At 50.1% G+C, this 16,107-nt stretch overlaps 5 protein-coding genes across 5 annotated transcripts; 3 read left to right on the forward strand and 2 right to left on the reverse strand.

Annotated features, from left to right (window-relative positions):
• Positions 1-213: 213 nt before the first annotated feature.
• On the forward strand, positions 214-428 carry CTAM01_14599 (uncharacterized protein; the record flags this gene model as incomplete). The annotated part of the gene is made up of 2 exons (XM_060530598.1): positions 214-233; positions 275-428. The coding sequence occupies 2 exons, from the start codon at positions 214-216 to the stop codon at positions 426-428; spliced, it is 174 nt and encodes a 57-aa protein (XP_060374793.1).
• A 280-nt stretch (positions 429-708) lies between these two features.
• CTAM01_14600 (uncharacterized protein) lies at positions 709-1,725 on the reverse strand (the record flags this gene model as incomplete). The annotated part of the gene is made up of 3 exons (XM_060530599.1): positions 709-729; positions 786-1,453; positions 1,533-1,725. 3 exons carry the CDS (start codon positions 1,723-1,725, stop codon positions 709-711), a joined length of 882 nt encoding a protein of 293 aa, XP_060374794.1.
• Positions 1,726-3,311: 1,586 nt separating this feature from the next.
• Positions 3,312-4,790, reverse strand: CTAM01_14601 (cytochrome P450; the record flags this gene model as incomplete). The annotated part of the gene is made up of 4 exons (XM_060530600.1): positions 3,312-3,638; positions 3,713-4,063; positions 4,130-4,428; positions 4,487-4,790. 4 exons carry the CDS (start codon positions 4,788-4,790, stop codon positions 3,312-3,314), a joined length of 1,281 nt encoding a protein of 426 aa, XP_060374795.1.
• Positions 4,791-6,654: 1,864 nt separating this feature from the next.
• CTAM01_14602 (beta-ketoacyl synthase domain-containing protein) lies at positions 6,655-13,219 on the forward strand (the record flags this gene model as incomplete). Its single annotated transcript, XM_060530601.1, has 5 exons — positions 6,655-6,950; positions 7,008-7,293; positions 7,357-8,928; positions 8,988-9,924; positions 9,990-13,219. The coding sequence occupies 5 exons, from the start codon at positions 6,655-6,657 to the stop codon at positions 13,217-13,219; spliced, it is 6,321 nt and encodes a 2,106-aa protein (XP_060374796.1).
• Positions 13,220-13,993: 774 nt separating this feature from the next.
• CTAM01_14603 (3-oxoacyl-(acyl-carrier-protein) reductase) lies at positions 13,994-14,952 on the forward strand (the record flags this gene model as incomplete). The annotated part of the gene is made up of 2 exons (XM_060530602.1): positions 13,994-14,061; positions 14,148-14,952. The coding sequence occupies 2 exons, from the start codon at positions 13,994-13,996 to the stop codon at positions 14,950-14,952; spliced, it is 873 nt and encodes a 290-aa protein (XP_060374797.1).
• Positions 14,953-16,107: the final 1,155 nt, after the last annotated feature.

Consider the following 16,107-nt stretch of genomic DNA (forward strand, 5'->3'; position numbering starts at 1 on the left):
TCCTCGAGAGCCTGACGAAGCTGATCTTCGGTATATTGAGGCATTATATATAGAAGAAGACATGTGCAAAAGATGAGCCCATTTGGACGCGAATTGAAAATGTTGTGATAAAAGGAGGTTGGGGGTGGGCATTGGGTTGTGGTGGATTTTCGCGTTTTTGTGGGTGCCAGAAACAGGGGGGTGCCAGGAAGTGGGTATGTTGACTTATCGACCATGACTTACGGACGGAAGAAGTTCAGAAATCACCCTTGTCAGTAGGCTCTTGCATGGCGAGGATATGCATTCTGGGGTTTACAGTTTCGTTTCTTGCTGGAGTTCACTTTGTTGCCCGAGTTTTCATCGTTGTTGAGGCTTTCATCAGTCTTAGGCAGGTCCCTATCGGTGTCTACTCGATGCCGTCTTGGATCCAGATGATTCCTCACCTTTGACACGCTTGCGAGGACAAGGAGACTTCGACATAATAGAATTCTGCATGACCCGAGTCATGATTTTGTGACATTTCAAACCAAGAAGACTTGATCACAAATACACATGTGCTTAGAATGCGTTTGGTGGGTCAAAACTTTAACTATGTGAGTCCGAGTTCCCATCCATTTGATCCGCCGGTACCCAGCTATCTATATCTGGCTTCTCTTTAATGTTGATGACACAAATCTAAGTCGGTCCTGCAAACTGCAGACAGTATGTCTATGTATAGGTCTTCCGTTATCATCCACCGCGTGATACAGTCTGTCAATCAGGAGGCCTAGTCGTTTCGTCCGAACTCGTACTAAACTATGAAGCACATGAAGCTCATCCTCTTTGTCTAATGTCCCTTGGCTCAACCTGAATGCTGGGTGCGACGTAAAATTGACGCTGCCGCTCCTGCTGCTAGAGCGTCTCCCCGAGTCACCATGGGAACTGGATGTATCCGAGTCATCATCTGCAGAAATGATGTCATCGTCTACGCAAAGCTTAGGGACCAAATACTCGACACCACCAAGCATCATATCGCACATTGATACGAGCAAGGCGACAAACTCCGGACGTGTGGAATGTGTGTGGCAGTCGAAGAAGGAGTCGAGGCCCTCCATAGTTCGCTTCAAGGACCGCAGCATTTCTGCGGGTGACGCAGGAGCTTTGCTTCGTATACTCCAGAGAAGGTTAGAACTAACGTCCTCATGCTGCAGAAAGACTCGCGCGTAGCATGAACATGAGAGACTATCTTGTTCCGGGTGTTGCTTCGATGGATTGTGTCGAGAACGCTGGCTATTTCGAGGCCACTCCTGATTATGACTTGAAGACTCCCGTATGTGCTTCCTCCGCCTTTCGACATGGGCTATAGACCTCTCTGTATCTGAGCCTAAAGAAATCACTCTGGGCCAGTCTGAGGCATTGAGACAGGAAAGTAGCGGGTCTATTCGAGGTGAGTTCGATGGGCTGTTGAGTGTTGCCTTCATGAAAGGCTGATTCCCTGTACGACAGCAACGTTAATGTTCGAACGGCTTCAATGCTGGCCGACTGACGGCAAGCGAAATAGAAAATTAGCTCACCACTACCTTTCATAAAGCTATCGAGGGCATTCGTTGATAGCATGCCATCTAATGTCTCGGCTTGAAAGGGAGAGAAGGATCTTGGCTGGAAGACCAAGTGATCAATGTTTTCCGGGTCATTTAGATCTTGGTCTTCCTCCGTGATTATGGCATTGTCGGCGGTCGAGTTATCTTCCCTTTCCCAAGGGGACATAGAAGGTGTAAAATCGGCAATCGTCAAGCGCCTCTTTGAATTGGGATTCGAGGTTTCATAATGGCAGTCGAAGCCGTTGGCTCTGCACCGACCGCATCCTTGTTTCTCGCCGCTGCATTTCAGCTACAAGTTTACAAGCAACGTTAGTTATCTGTCATACTTTTTGTGATCGATATATTCAGAAAGAAAAGCCGAACTCCGCGCACCTTTTTAATCCGACAGTGTTTGCAGGCGTTGCGGGTAAGCGGGCCGCGGCGCCGCTTAGTTGCGGTTGTTGAGTTCTTCACTTCCCTAGAGTCGCCTTCATGACAAGTCGTCCGAGGCATATCAAAGTCAAACGGAAAGTCTTCAATAGGCAGAGACTGAGTTGCGGTTGCCATTGTTCAACGAGTCGAAGTTGAGAGTGCGGCTAAGATCGATGGAATTCGAATCGAGATTGCGACGGCTTGTGTTAGTCTTTTTGGGTAACAAGACATCGCTTTAGACAAAGCCAATCCGCCGGTGAACCGACGACTGGCTACCGGTCAGGGATGGAGGGCCGGCAATATTCTAGAAACGGCAGAAAATTAGCGTGAACCTGTCTCGTCGGTAAAATGGCATCTTAGTAGTGTGTCAATATAGTTTCAACCTCTGAAGTCTGTTGGCATGGCCCAATAAAGCATGAGCGGCGCGTGAATGCCCCACTGGCCGATAGGGCAGTTAGAACATGCGGAGATTTAATCTTGGCATCCCGGGGAGTTTTGACGGCAGGGCCTGTCATTGTTTCTGGCCCGGCCACTTTCAGTTGACATGACAAAATTTGAGACGAGTCAGATTTATAGATGCGTAGAAGCTGCTACGCGACAGGATTAAGCGATGTAGCTAGACCTGGTCTCTATAACATATCTCAGAGCAACGAATATAATTTCATGGTGCGAATAGTGAGGACAATGAGATCCTGGGCAATGTAGAAACTTGATGGTTGATCGCATACTTTACAGGTGAGGTGGCTAAAAAGCAATCCCGAATACAGTTGCGAGGTATTAGAACCTAATTAACATGATCTAGCAAAGTATCAACTTCGGATAGAGGGCTCTTGCGAACAAACAAGACGGCGGATAATATTCGACAAACACAAGCCTTCAGCGGCATCCCACTGCAGGGCCCTCTTCCGCGCTTCGCCTCAACGCAGTTCACATAATGCACCAGCCGCGTCGCAGAAGTAAAGTCTCCTACGGTCAAAAGTTTCTTGGCAGAATGTCTGCCACCGGCAGCATTGAGCAATAGCCAGAACAAGGCCTGCTTCAGCCTTAGGACAAGTCTCAGTGGAAGGTACTCCAACAATGTCAGGGTCTTCCCCGCAGTCAAAGTTATACGAAGGGTCGTTTCAAGCCTAGGACCTCGGACTGATGCATTGTATTTGCACAAATTATGAGGAGACAAGATGCTCTGATGGGTATGCATGGTTCCGCCAGGCTTATGTGCATGCTGCCCATCTTCCGTGTTTGGTTGCAATATGCCTGCGAAGTACATACATAATGTGTGGAAAGCCTCTACGTGCACGGCTTTGTTTAGCCACAAGCTTCAAGGCTGGATGAAGGTTTGCCTCATCGCTTGACTGGCTTGAGATACACATTTAAAGACGGCTTTTGCCACACGATATAAACTTTTTGACCCTGTATCCAGTCACTGCCCTCGTCCGCTAGCTTCAGATCGAAGCTGAACAAAATCCTTGCTAGGATAAGACGCATCTCAGAGTATGCGAGGTTGCGACCGACACAGTCTGCGTGGCCCATGCTGAAAGGTTGGAATGCGTCCAGCCTATCCTTCGAGAAGCTCGGATCTCCGAGGAAACGCTCGGGATGATATTCTAAGGGTTTAGTAAAGTTCAGTTCGTTATGATACATCGCCCACTGCCAAGTAGCGACAAGACACTGTGTCAGAATGAAAAGAGTCAGCACTTTGCTGGGAATGAAGCAGGGCATTACTCAGTAGAGGGGTCACTTACACCTTCGGGTACGATATTGCCATCAATGATAGCGGTACCATGCGTGACTCGTCGGGGCAACCAAGAAGGAACTACCGGGAACACGCGCAGCGCCTCGTCCAGGCAGGCCAACATGTAAGGGAGTTTGTTGACGGATAGAAGAGTAATGTCTGACGGATCAGAAAAGGAAGATCTGACCTCTTCTACAACTTTCTGATATGCCTCAGGATTCGATAGCAGAAGGAACGAAGTTGCCGTGAGCAGCGTCGCTGTGGTCTCTGACCCAGCCGCGATGAGAAGCGTCGAATTCTGGACAAGGCGATCCATGTCAAGCTTCTGCTCTCTCTGATTAGTCCCGCTCTGCTCTGGTATCTGAGACAATATGATCGCACGTCCAACACTGAGCAAAATCAGCGGCGAGAAAAGGATCGAACGTACCATTCCTTCTTTGTTATTGAGCAGGGACTCAATGATATCTGCTTGTTTACCCGACTGAATGCGACTTTGTAACTTCTGAATCGTGTAACCCATAAATTCCAACTTGTTCTTGGCGAGTATCTTCATGATAATAGCTGTGATAAACCTCAATCCCTGCCGGTTCAGCTCACCGATCCACTCAATCTCTTTCTGCTGAAATGCAATGATCTTTACCCAGGGATGATATTCTGCTGACTCGAGGCATCCAAAAGAGCTGGAGAAAGCAAGTTCGCCAAGGATGTCGAAGGTGCAGAAGTTGACTGACAGCCTAATGTTAGCATCAGACGGAACTTCGGCAGATGTAATCCCAGCACTCACACCAGTCACGGAGATCAAGCGCGCGGGTACCATCATCGCAGTTCTCATGAAGTCGCTTGAGAAGCAAGTCAACGTAACCGCCGATCATCGGTTCTTGCTCCTTCATGCCACGATCCGAAAAATACGGTGAAACCCACTTGCGTAGTCTCGCGTGTTCCTCGGGCCCAGCGTTGAGCAAGCTAATGGGTCCTTCCGGTCCTTCACGGTAGTACTCGTATGCTTTCTCAAATTGGCCGCGACGACGCATGCCGTAGATGTCCTTCCAGGCGTTTCCTTCGATGAAGCCAAGGTTATTGGGCCCCATTCTGACGACTGGGCCGTACTTCTTGAACAAGGATTCTGCATAGAATGGCAGCTGCCCTTTCACTCCTGCAATCACAAACGGAAGGTTTGTCAAGCGGTTCAGAATTGGACCTGGATATTTATTGAGCGGATGAAAGAAAGCCCTGTAGACCGCTAAACAGGACAAGTACGCCGCAAACTAATTCTGTCAGCCAAGTATAGACCTCGAGTGCTTGCGGTATCTTACCAGACCGGATATCAAGACCGCCCAGCGGCTGACTCCTTCAAGTTCAGCAATGCATGAGAAGAAAGACATTGTGAATAAGGGTCAAGAGACAAAAGGTCGTGCATGCAACACGTCGCAAGTTCTTTGCCCCTGTAAAACTTATTGATTGAAGATGATAACCGCGGATTGCCAATTTTAGTCAGTTGAGGTGAGGTAGGTGAGCACGAACAAAACGAACAAATGGCATAGGGCCCTTTCGCAAGATAACATCAAGCTGCATTTGGACACGTTGGATATGTTTCAACTGGCTAAATTCGTTGTCCTTCATGCTTGACGGAGGCTTTCGCTCTCTTGCCACGCGTTCTCATCTTCAATCGCTCTGGTACCGTATCAGCAACTGAATCCGCACGCCATGCGGGAGAGCTTTTCGGATCTGAAACTTGGCACCGCGTCTCCAGAGTGTTGTGTCGATCGACTCCGGCGTCTTTCCAGCCAACTCAACCGGCATATTGAACCAAGATGTCGGTGCACCGTAACTTGGTGGCCAAGGGTTAAGGACGAACAGAAGCCGAATGATGGGAGCCTAGGTATGACCTGCCCACGGCTTGTCTCAGAGACTGAAAGCTGAGATCTGATGGGGTACCGTAGAGAGGCATTTCTGATTCATAGCAGGACAAACATATGTCTCCGATCTCACGGACTTCTCCTCCGGCAACATATCAGCTGTCTCCGGCACGTAATTCGAGTCGTGAGATGCCTCACCAAAGCGAACCACAAGCATAATGAGCCGGCATTTTAGGTTAGCTGGCCGCATATCATAGTTGCGTGCTTGGGGACGTAGCATGTCCGTAGGTGAATGACTCGTCTTCATTTCACTAGCAAATAATCATTGGCGATCCCGCATATGCCTCACTCTCATTGGAAACCTAATGCTTGACTGAGGATCAAGATCCAAGTACGGATGACGGGAGGTCTTGGCGTCCCATAAGCTGAGGCGTTCCGCAGGCTCGGGCGCCATTCAGCCTCTCGCTTCGGATTCTGGAACATTGACTTGGCTTATGGCCGATGCAGATCATATTTGCCATGTTAAGCATCGATATTCTAGTTTCGCCGCGTCACCACTTTCTCTTTACGAGCACCAACCTGGCTGGTGCCCGGCGGAGGCGTCCGGAGCCAGGCCTTGGCCACCTCTTGAGCCACATACGGGCGTTCGGGAATCGCCGCCGGCTGGCTGTCTCAACCTGAACCATGATTCTCAGAAACCTTGGTCCAATCGGAGGTTTCATGAAGACAACAGAACGACACTCCCTACTAGTTCCAGGTCACTTTCCTAATTGGGACATCGGTATCCGTACAGGCTCTACCTCTCGTGGACACTCTTACGTATCAGGGTCACTAGATGTTGACAGATAAGTGAGTCTGTCGGCGATAATGAGATCGCTGTCTTGAACTACAACTCAAGGTCTCCGGCAATTGAGAGAAACTACAGATACACATGAATATCATCGTAGCTCCTTATCTCGGATGTTGCAAAGGGCCGGTTGTGTCGTCCTAGCTACTTCACCCATCAAAGCGATTATTTTGGCGCTGCAAATCAAAAACGCTTCTCTCATATGACTTCAGGAGCGCCAGTAATTTCTTTCCATTATTGATGCCCAAGATGGCAGACTCACAGAAGACTATTCTATTTTTTGGTGATCAGACCGATCCGTGGGTCGATGGCATCGACTACATCATGAAGCAGGCTGGCCTGGCGCCATGGCTTCAGGCTTTTATGAGTGATCTGTGCAAGAAGGTCAAATCGGAGCTCAAAAACTTCGACAGCGCTATCACAGACAGTCTCGGAGACTTTTCAAGCATCTACGAATTGGCTGAGAAATACCGCCACTCAGTCGACGAGACTGGCGTTGCTAATGCAATCCTCATCTATACAATGAGAGCAGCAATGCTCCTCCAGTATGTCCCAAATCCTCAGTGATATCTAAGCACAATATACTGACATAGATTTCACAGATGCATCAGGCGTGAACCCAATCTCTTAGCAAAGTCTGATGACGGGCCCGAGTGGCTAGGCATTTCAGGAGGTCTTATGAGCCTATCACCATTGGCAGCTGCCAAGGACTTTGATACTCTCTACGCCGGCTGTCTTGAGGCAGCTGGTCTCTTGTGTAGGGTCTGCAAATTTTGCTACATCCAGTCAAGAGCCACAGAAGATTGCTCTGGAACATGGGGTTGGGCCGTCCTAGGGATCTCGAACGAGGACCTTCGCTCTGCTCTGGAGCAATTCCAGACGAACCTGGTAAGTCCGAAATCCTCATTGTAAACGAACCTCCTTGAATGGATCTGCTAACTGGCTTGAAAGGGCATTCCAACCGCGAAGAAGGCACAAGTTGGTGTCACTGGAGACCGCTGGGCTAGCATCATCGGTCCACCATCCATCCTGGAGCAGTTTCTGAACGAGTGCCCAGCTGTCAGTGGCCTCCCAAGAAACAAGCTTAATATCAGATCCCTTCAACACGCTATTCCAATGACCTCAGCTGACCTAGACTATGTGATTGGGGAGTCTGCTCTTGTCAAAAGTCAACTCGACTCACAACACAGAGTCTGGGGTACCGACGATCCGTCAGCTACATATAAGACGTTTGGCGATTTGCTACGAACCGCGGTTTCGCAATCTGTGTCTCAGCCTCTGGACATCGTAGAGGTCGTTGCCGAAATGAATAAGCATCTTGGATCTTGCCAGCAAGTCGACATCAAAGTCATCGGCACCAGCAGTCACACTTCCTACCTTACAACAGCTTTGAAACAACAGGGAAGAACAATCAGTGTCCAGCATGAAATAGGCGCCAACCAGAGGAATCAGCAAGATCGACTGTCTGATCGCATAGCAATTGTTGGCATGGCTGGAAGAGGCCCTGGCAGTGATGACCTAGATGAGTTCTGGAATGTTCTCATGACTGGTCAAGATCTCCATCAAGAAATCCCTCCGGATCGGTTTGACCTCGATGAGTTCTTCGCAGCAGAGCATAGCCACGATGGCGTCAAATGCACGACGGCGGCTCGATTCGGTTGCTTCATGAAGAAGCCCGGAGAGTTCGATGCTCGGTTCTTCCGCATCTCTCCTAGAGAGGCAATGTTTATGGACCCTGGCCATCGACAATTCCTCATGAGTTCATATGAGGCTCTTGAGACAGCTGGGTATTCTGACGGCAAGACCAGGGATATTGACCCGAATAGAATTGGTGTCTTTTACGGACAAAGCAACGATGACTGGAATGCTATGGCACATCATTTGAAGGGATGTGATGCATATACACTGCAGGGAGCACAGAGAGCATTCGGAGCTGGCCGTCTTGCCTTCCAGATGAACTGGGAGGGACCAACGTATTCTTTAGATTCGGCATGCGCGTCAACTTCATCTTCCATCCATCTCGCCTGCATGAGCTTAATATCAGGCGATATCGACATGGCTGTCTCTGGTGCTGCAAATGTCGTCGGATATCCTCATTCCTGGACGAGTCTCAGCAAATCTGGTATCTTATCCAACACTGGCAATTGCAAGCCGTTCCGCGAGGACGCCGATGGCTATTGTCGAGCTGACTTCGTCGGAAGTGTGGTGCTCAAGAGACTTGACGACGCCATCGCCCACAATGACAATATTCTTGCTGTCATTGGGGGCTCAGGGAGAAACCATAGCGGGAATTCTCCGTCCATCACGACCTCAGACGCCGGCGCGCAAGAACGGCTTTACCGCCAGGTCTTGAGGCGATCTGGCGTCCTTCCAGACGAGATATCTTATGTCGAGATGCACGGGACTGGAACCCAGATTGGTGATCCCGCTGAGATAGGTGCGGTGTCCAACGTCTTCAAACGTCGTCGTGGCGATCCTTTGATAGTCGGATCTATCAAGGCCAATATTGGCCACAGCGAAGCCGTAAGACCACCCGATTGTTGCCAATTAGGGATTCTTTGAACTAATGAGATTTCAAACAGGCTGCTGGAATATCATCGTTGCTCAAGTGTGTCCTGATGTTCCAAAACGATACAATTCCCCCACAAGCAGGCATGCCTCAGAAGCTGAACCCTAAGTTCCCTTCGCTTGAAGACTCCAAGATGTCGATCCTCTCCGAGGCGAGGGATTTTAAGCCTGTGGGAAATAACACGAGACGGGTGATGCTGAACAACTTCGACGCAGCGGGTGGTAACGCTTGTCTGCTTATCGAGGACTATAGACCTACGTGGTCCGTGGACGAGGGCGTGCAAGTACCGTGGTCGAACCACGTCATTGTCACGTCCGCTAAGACGCAAGCATCGCTGCGTTCCAACCAACGCAGGCTTCTTCAATATCTTCAGGCGAATCCCACCGTCCGTATTCAAGACGTTGCTTACACAACTACCGCAAGGCGAACGCATCACTCGCTCAGATCCACATACACCGCATCATCGACATTAGAACTCATTGCCAAATTGAGATCAGACATTGATGCCCAGAGTGATGTCACAAAGATCAAGCCTTCCGTTTCCAAGCAGGTTGTCTTCGTTTTCACCGGTCAGGGTTCCCATTATGGCGGCATGGGCAGTGAGCTGTACAAGACAAGTCATGTCTTCCGGGAAGTGGTTGATCACTGCGTCAAAATTTGCGCTGATTATGGCTTCCCATCGTTCTTGGACATCATCACGAAGCGTGCCACTGACACATCCACGAAGCTCTCTGCCCAGATCCAGCTTGCCGTCTTGACTTTGGAGATTGCCTTGGCTGCTCTGTGGCGTTCAGAAGCTGGCATTGTGCCGTCCGTTGTTATGGGCCACTCCCTCGGCGAATATGCCGCTCTTCACGTTGCTGGCGTACTCTCTTTGACCGATGTGCTGTATCTGGTCGGGAAACGTGCAGAGTTGCTCAGCGAATTATGCGAGACTGGCGCTTGTGCAAGTAAGTAGACTCGAGCTCGAAGCAGTACGCCAGAAGGATAACTACTAACTCGGTGGCTCCTCTAGTGTTAGCAGTAGCTGCATCCCTTGAGGTCACTCAGGACTATATTGATGCCAGAAAAGACGGAATCTGTTCGATATCTTGCTCTAACAGTCCACGCACCACCGTTGTCGGTGGATTGCAGGATGATGTTGAGCAGCTTGCAGCGGACATGGCAGAATTCCGTCCAAAGTTGCTACCGGTACCATACGCCTTTCATTCCTTCCAAATGGATCCCATTCTGGATCAATTCGTCACTCTCGCTCGAGGAGTAACGTACTCGCCGCCCAGGATCCCAGTCGCTTCTACTCTGCTTGCGAAGATTGTTGATTCCTCCGGAACCTTTGATGCAATCTATATGGGCCAGCAAACTCGTCAGAGAGTGCAGTTCACAGACACTATTGCGGCTGTCAAGGAACATCTAGGTGATGTGGTATGGGTCGAACATGGTCCAAGCCAAGTCTGCGGTTCCTTTGTACAGGCAACCTTGGGTTCTGCCGTGTCTTCCGACTCCATCATGTCGACGCTCGACAAGTATGCTGACAATTGGATGTCTATCACAAAATGTCTTGCGAAGCTTTACGATCAAGGTTTAGAGATCGACTGGCTCCGACTATATCGCCCTTACTCAAGCAGCGTCCAGCTGTTGACGCTCCCGACGTACGCGTGGGACTTGCAAGATTTCTGGATCACTTACACCGAGAAGGGCGACGGGGTACGCGGAAGCCTCGCGGCTGATTCCCAGGTCGGCCCGAAGCAAATATCTACCTGTGCGCAGAGCATTGTTGCAGAGAGGTCGACGAGCAGTGAGTCCGAGGCTACTTTCAGGGCCCTCATTGCCGATCCAGGGATGGATGCCCTCATCGAAGGCCATCGGATCCGCGACATGGCAATTTGCCCCGGAAGCGTGTTCTGCGATGCTGCTTCTACTGTTGCCAAGCACGTGTTCGAAGGCATGGGCATGACGCGGGATATGAAGCAGCCTGCGCTGACGATCCGCAATCTCTCACTACGGCGTCCACTGCGCAAGAAGGTTAATGGATCGACTGAGGAACTTATCACAACTGCGAATGTGAAGAAGCTCACTAATGATCTTGCTACAGTAACTTTTCACTCATCTGAGCAAACTATGGGCAGCTGCACAGTCTCCATATGCGAGGCGGACTCCATCAAAGCTGGTTGGGAGAAGGTATCATTCTTCATCCAGGCTAGGATGGATGACGTGATCAAGAGCGCCAAGGAGGGACGTGGCCACAGGATCCAGCCAGACATATTCTACGCGCTCTTTTCAAACACAGTCAGGTACTCTCCATCTTTCAAATGTGTCAAGGGAGCATATGTCTCCGATGATTTCCAGGAGGCTGCCGCAGAGATCGTCCTGGGCTCTGATCCTATCGGAACCTGCTTCACCTCGTCACCATATCATGGCGAAAGCCTAGTGCACCTGGCGGGTTTTGTGCTTAACGCCAATCCAAGTCGACCGCGTGCCTCTGATACCACGTTCATGATGGACAATCTTGAGAGCGTTGAGCTACCAGATTTCGGAGCTCTAGTGCCGGGTAAATCATACCTTACTCTCGCCAGAGTCTCACGCAGAACCGAGGACTCTGCAACTTGCGATGTCTGGGTCTTTGACTCTGACTCGTCGGAAATGGTAATGCAATGTTCAGGTTTGCGGTTTCACGAGGTCAGCAACACTGTTCTAGACCGGCTTTTGGGAAAGACAAGAGTATCGGTTGCAGCACCTGACGATTATCAACTTCCGACGAACACGAATGTGGCGGCAGTAAAGGCTCCACAACCTTCCGCCAAGAAGCATGCCTACAGTCGCTCAGACGCCTCAGAGATGACCAAAGTTGAAGAGGGTTTGAGCTCACAGAATGAAGTTTTTGCTTCTATTCTGGAGAGCATCTCAAGAGAGACAGGCACAGACTCGGCGCAACTCACGGATGACACTGCTACGGCAGATGTTGGGGTTGATTCCATCATGGCCATTGAGATTACCGCTGCTGTCAAGAAGCAGACCGGCATCGATCTTCCGGTGTCCACTCTCATCGACTATCCGACGATTGGTGACCTGCGGAAGGCGTTTGGCGATGCAATTGGAACGACCGAGACTATTCACTCCTCGTCATCCTCACAGGCATCGACCTCTCCGCCGTCTGTCAGTGAGGAGGAGATGTCGGATGAAAGTCTGTCTACTAGCTGCCCGACACCCGAGATCCCCTCTCACTGGGTATTGCTCGATCAGAAAGATGTTGAAAAGCCAGTCGTTACTCCAATCTCGATACCGGAGAGTGAATCACTATTGCCAAATAAATCGGTTTCGCCTTCTGTGACGAAGAAGCAGCAAACAATCTCTCCACCACCGAAGGCGCGAGTAATCCTACTTCACGGCCGTTCGAAACCAGATCAGACGCCGTTGTACATGATCGCCGACGGAACTGGTACGATTGCTAGCTACATTCATCTGCCACCCTTTAACACTAAGACGGCAATTTATGGTGTTGACTCGCCTTTCATTCGCTGCCCAGAGCGGATGAACGCCGAGGTTGGCATTGAAGGAGCCGCGAAGTTGATTGTTGATGCCGTGATTGAGTCTCGGCCTCAAGGCGCACTGTACATTGGCGGTTTCTCCGGTGGCGGCATGCTCGGGTATGAGGTCTGCCGTCAATTAGGTGACCTCGGTCGTCAAGTCGATGGCCTACTGATCATTGACATTTGCTCACCACGCACCAAGACCGAAACTAGTCTTGTTAAAGTCCAGCCTGAGATAGGCTGGCAAATGTTCCAAAAGATGGCTGCACAGGACGCATTCTGGAATTCGACGGCCGAATCTGCGCCGATGCAACATCTGCTGGGGATTTTCAAAGCCGTGGCAACCTACCACCCGGAGCCCATGACTTCCCACCAGCGCCCCAAAAAGACTAGCATTGTTTGGGCAGAGAAGGGTATGGGCGGCCGCTGTGAGGGGAAGCCTGAATTGAAGCACGAGATGGTGGGCATGGGATTTCCAGCAGAAGCCTATCCTGGGTTCATGGAGGATCCAGCTTTAGGGGCTCTTGCCTGGGGCTTCCCTGACAAGCGCGGCTCTGAGGGCGCTTTGGGTCCTAATGGGTGGGACAAATACGTGGGAGAAGTTGGACAATGCTTGTCTGTTGATGCAGACCATCTTGAGATGCCGATGCCGGGACATGTGCACCTCATGAGGGAGAAAATTGAAGAGGCTCTCGCCTACTTTCAGGAAAGGAATTAGATAGTATTATTAGAGTTATAGACCTTTTAGTAAGATGTCTTTCAGCTTCTTCATCATTCCCGCTGTCCACGTAAATCGTTCTCAAATTAGGTACTGTCGTAGAGTCACTGTAGGGGCATCGACGTATATAAAGAGAACGGTTGTCTATTGGAAATAGGAAATAGGCTCGAAGCTCGCTCTGATATAGAGGGTGCAAGCGAAGTGGGCCTCGGTGATTATGTAACCGAGGTCACGTGACGTGCGGTAAGGCCATGGATGGTTGAAGCCATCACGACAGGTACCTAACACAAGATTCTGTTCTTGGAGAGGTTTTCGCGCAAAGACTACACGAATCCTACACAAACAAGATCAAAAGATATCTAGAATTGGTCGAAGCGAAGAAGCCTCGCTGTTCCTAATGTTGAAGGTTACATTTTCGAGCCATAACTTGGCTACAAGTACAATGCGCTGCCCTTCGAACCAGCAGGATGTTTCACCTCTCCGAACCGGACTGAATTAGGTAAAAGTGCATCTTCTCCCGCCTCCGCTTCTCCGACTTGACTCAAACAGTGAGGCACACACCACCAAGTTAACACAACTCCATTGGAACACAGCGGTCCTCTTCGCTCTATGTACTAAAGACTCGGTTTTCGACCCGTGGGCGGATGCGCGACCTACCTGATGCTGTTCCAGCACTCAAGCTTACAACACACTATTTCCGCCCTCATAAAAATACTGTAACTTATGCCAGCCGTCGCAACATCGTCAGGAGACACTCTCTTCGATTCGGTCAATATGAAATACACTCTCCCGAATCCATCTGTCCAAGAACAAGACTTGGCAGGAAAGTTTGCCATCGTTACGTGAGTTCGAACCTGTAACTTAATAAGCTGGGTGCTCCAGCAAAGATTCGAGGCCACTGAATTTTACCGTAGCTGATCTTATTTAGTGGCGCCTCGAGAGGTCTAGGGCGCGGCATAGCCTTCCACCTCGCTTCCCGGGGCTCAAACGTATTAGCGACATGCTCCAGCGAGACTTCACTCAAGAATGTCGTCTCCTTGCAGGAGGAAATTAGGTTGCTCTACCAAGAGAGAAATCCCCAGAACCATGCGACTCCACGAATTTTCGGTGTGGTTGCACCTCTCACAGAGCCGAGCAAGTGTTGCGACAACATTGTGGCTGCAGTGAAGGAACATTTCAGTGGCGCTGTCAACATCTTGGTACAGAATGCTGCCCTGCAAGAGACCATGCCAATTGAAGCCATTGATGAAGGACATGTGCGCCGCATGCTGACAGGGAATATATCGACCGCTGTTCAACTTATCCAGGCCTTGTTACCGCACTTTGTTCCAGACAGCCGCATCGTCAATATTTCGTCTGAGGGAGCGCGCCAGAGTCAGCCAGCTCCAGTGACATTGCTCTACGGGGCCTGTAAGGCAGCGTTAGAGTCCATGACAAGGGTCTGGGCGGATGCTCTGGGGACGCGGGCTGGCATGGAGAGGACAACCGTTAATTCGCTAATTGTCGGAGTCACGAAGACCGGTGATACAGCCAATGGGTTGCCCGAAGGACTACCCGATATCGAACCTGTCCGCCAACTCATAAAGTCTAAGATGGAAGCTTGTAGCGTGGATAGGAGGCTGGGTGAAGTAGATGATGTTGCTGAAATTGCTGGCTGGCTCTGCTGTGAGAAGAGTCGATGGGTGTCCGGGAGCGCCGTATGCGCCAACGGAGGAACGGTCAAAATACTGTGAAAGATTAGATCTTAGCACTGAGGGCACAGCGAACGAATTGCAATTCTATCATTGTCTTTCTGATAGGGAAGCGTCTAATCACTTCGTGGACATGACATCCGGGAATGTCACTGCGGTCTGGTCTCCTTCTTTGAAACTTGGCTGCTCAACATCTCATCGACATCGGGGGCGAGCGTAGGACTTCGTGGTTATCGTAATTCAATGGGCTCTACGAAAAACCAATTCACTTAACCCCCCTCCCCCGGATTAGACCATAGGAACTCAATTAAGACCAGAGCCCCAGATGGCTAGCCATTCAACTCACCAAGCAAGAGGCCTTTACAAAATTCAAGTGGTCCCTGTCAGACTGACATTGAGGCATCTCTTTGGCGAGGGCTGCAGTCTGGAGTTGGGTTTGCACAGGGCTGTACTTGTGGCCTGTGGTTAGAAGTCAAGGGCCATTCTTCCAGCAGCAATCCAATCTGCTGATTGCAATGCAATTACTGCTCAAGTCATATGAAACAGTGCATTCACGCCGGACTCTACGCCGGAGCTGTCTCCGAGACGTCCGATGCCCTCCGAGCTGGTCACAACCACGCGTGCCGAAACTTCCAAATGACTCGGTCGCAGGATTTACATTAGCAAAAGGTATGGGCCAAGATGTGTTGCATCCCTATGGGTGGGCAGAAACAGTATTAGGACCTAAAGCATTGACCTTTACTGCAATGAGGATTGTCGTCAGTAGTGCCTCGATGGCGCGACGTCAACTTTGATCCCCATGATCTACAACCTAGCCACACAATTATCAGCGTCTTAAAGAAATCGTTCTTCGAAGAAATTTGAGAGTCTCCGCAAGATCAACTGCTTTCAGCTCCATTTTGCGAAGGTTCGCGATTTTGGACGAGAACCAAGTTACCACCAAAACGATGGATAAGATGACAAGGGAAATGAACTTCAACACGCTCCATGCTGTATCAGGGAAAAGAATAAGCGAGTTTACCATGGAACATCTCAAAAACGCATCAATCAGCTCATGGCTTTCAGTCATCGCTCTATCGGTTAGTCAACAAAGACTACGATCTCTCTAATCACGGCTTGGACTTCGCTAAGAATAACCCAGTTCACAGCATATTGGCTCCTATTGATAGGATACCGCCTAACCCTACATCCATATGC

Source organism: Colletotrichum tamarilloi (genome assembly GCF_030869305.1).
Source record: "Colletotrichum tamarilloi strain Tom-12 chromosome Unknown Scaffold_128.1, whole genome shotgun sequence".
Lineage (NCBI taxonomy): Eukaryota > Fungi > Ascomycota > Sordariomycetes > Glomerellales > Glomerellaceae > Colletotrichum > Colletotrichum tamarilloi.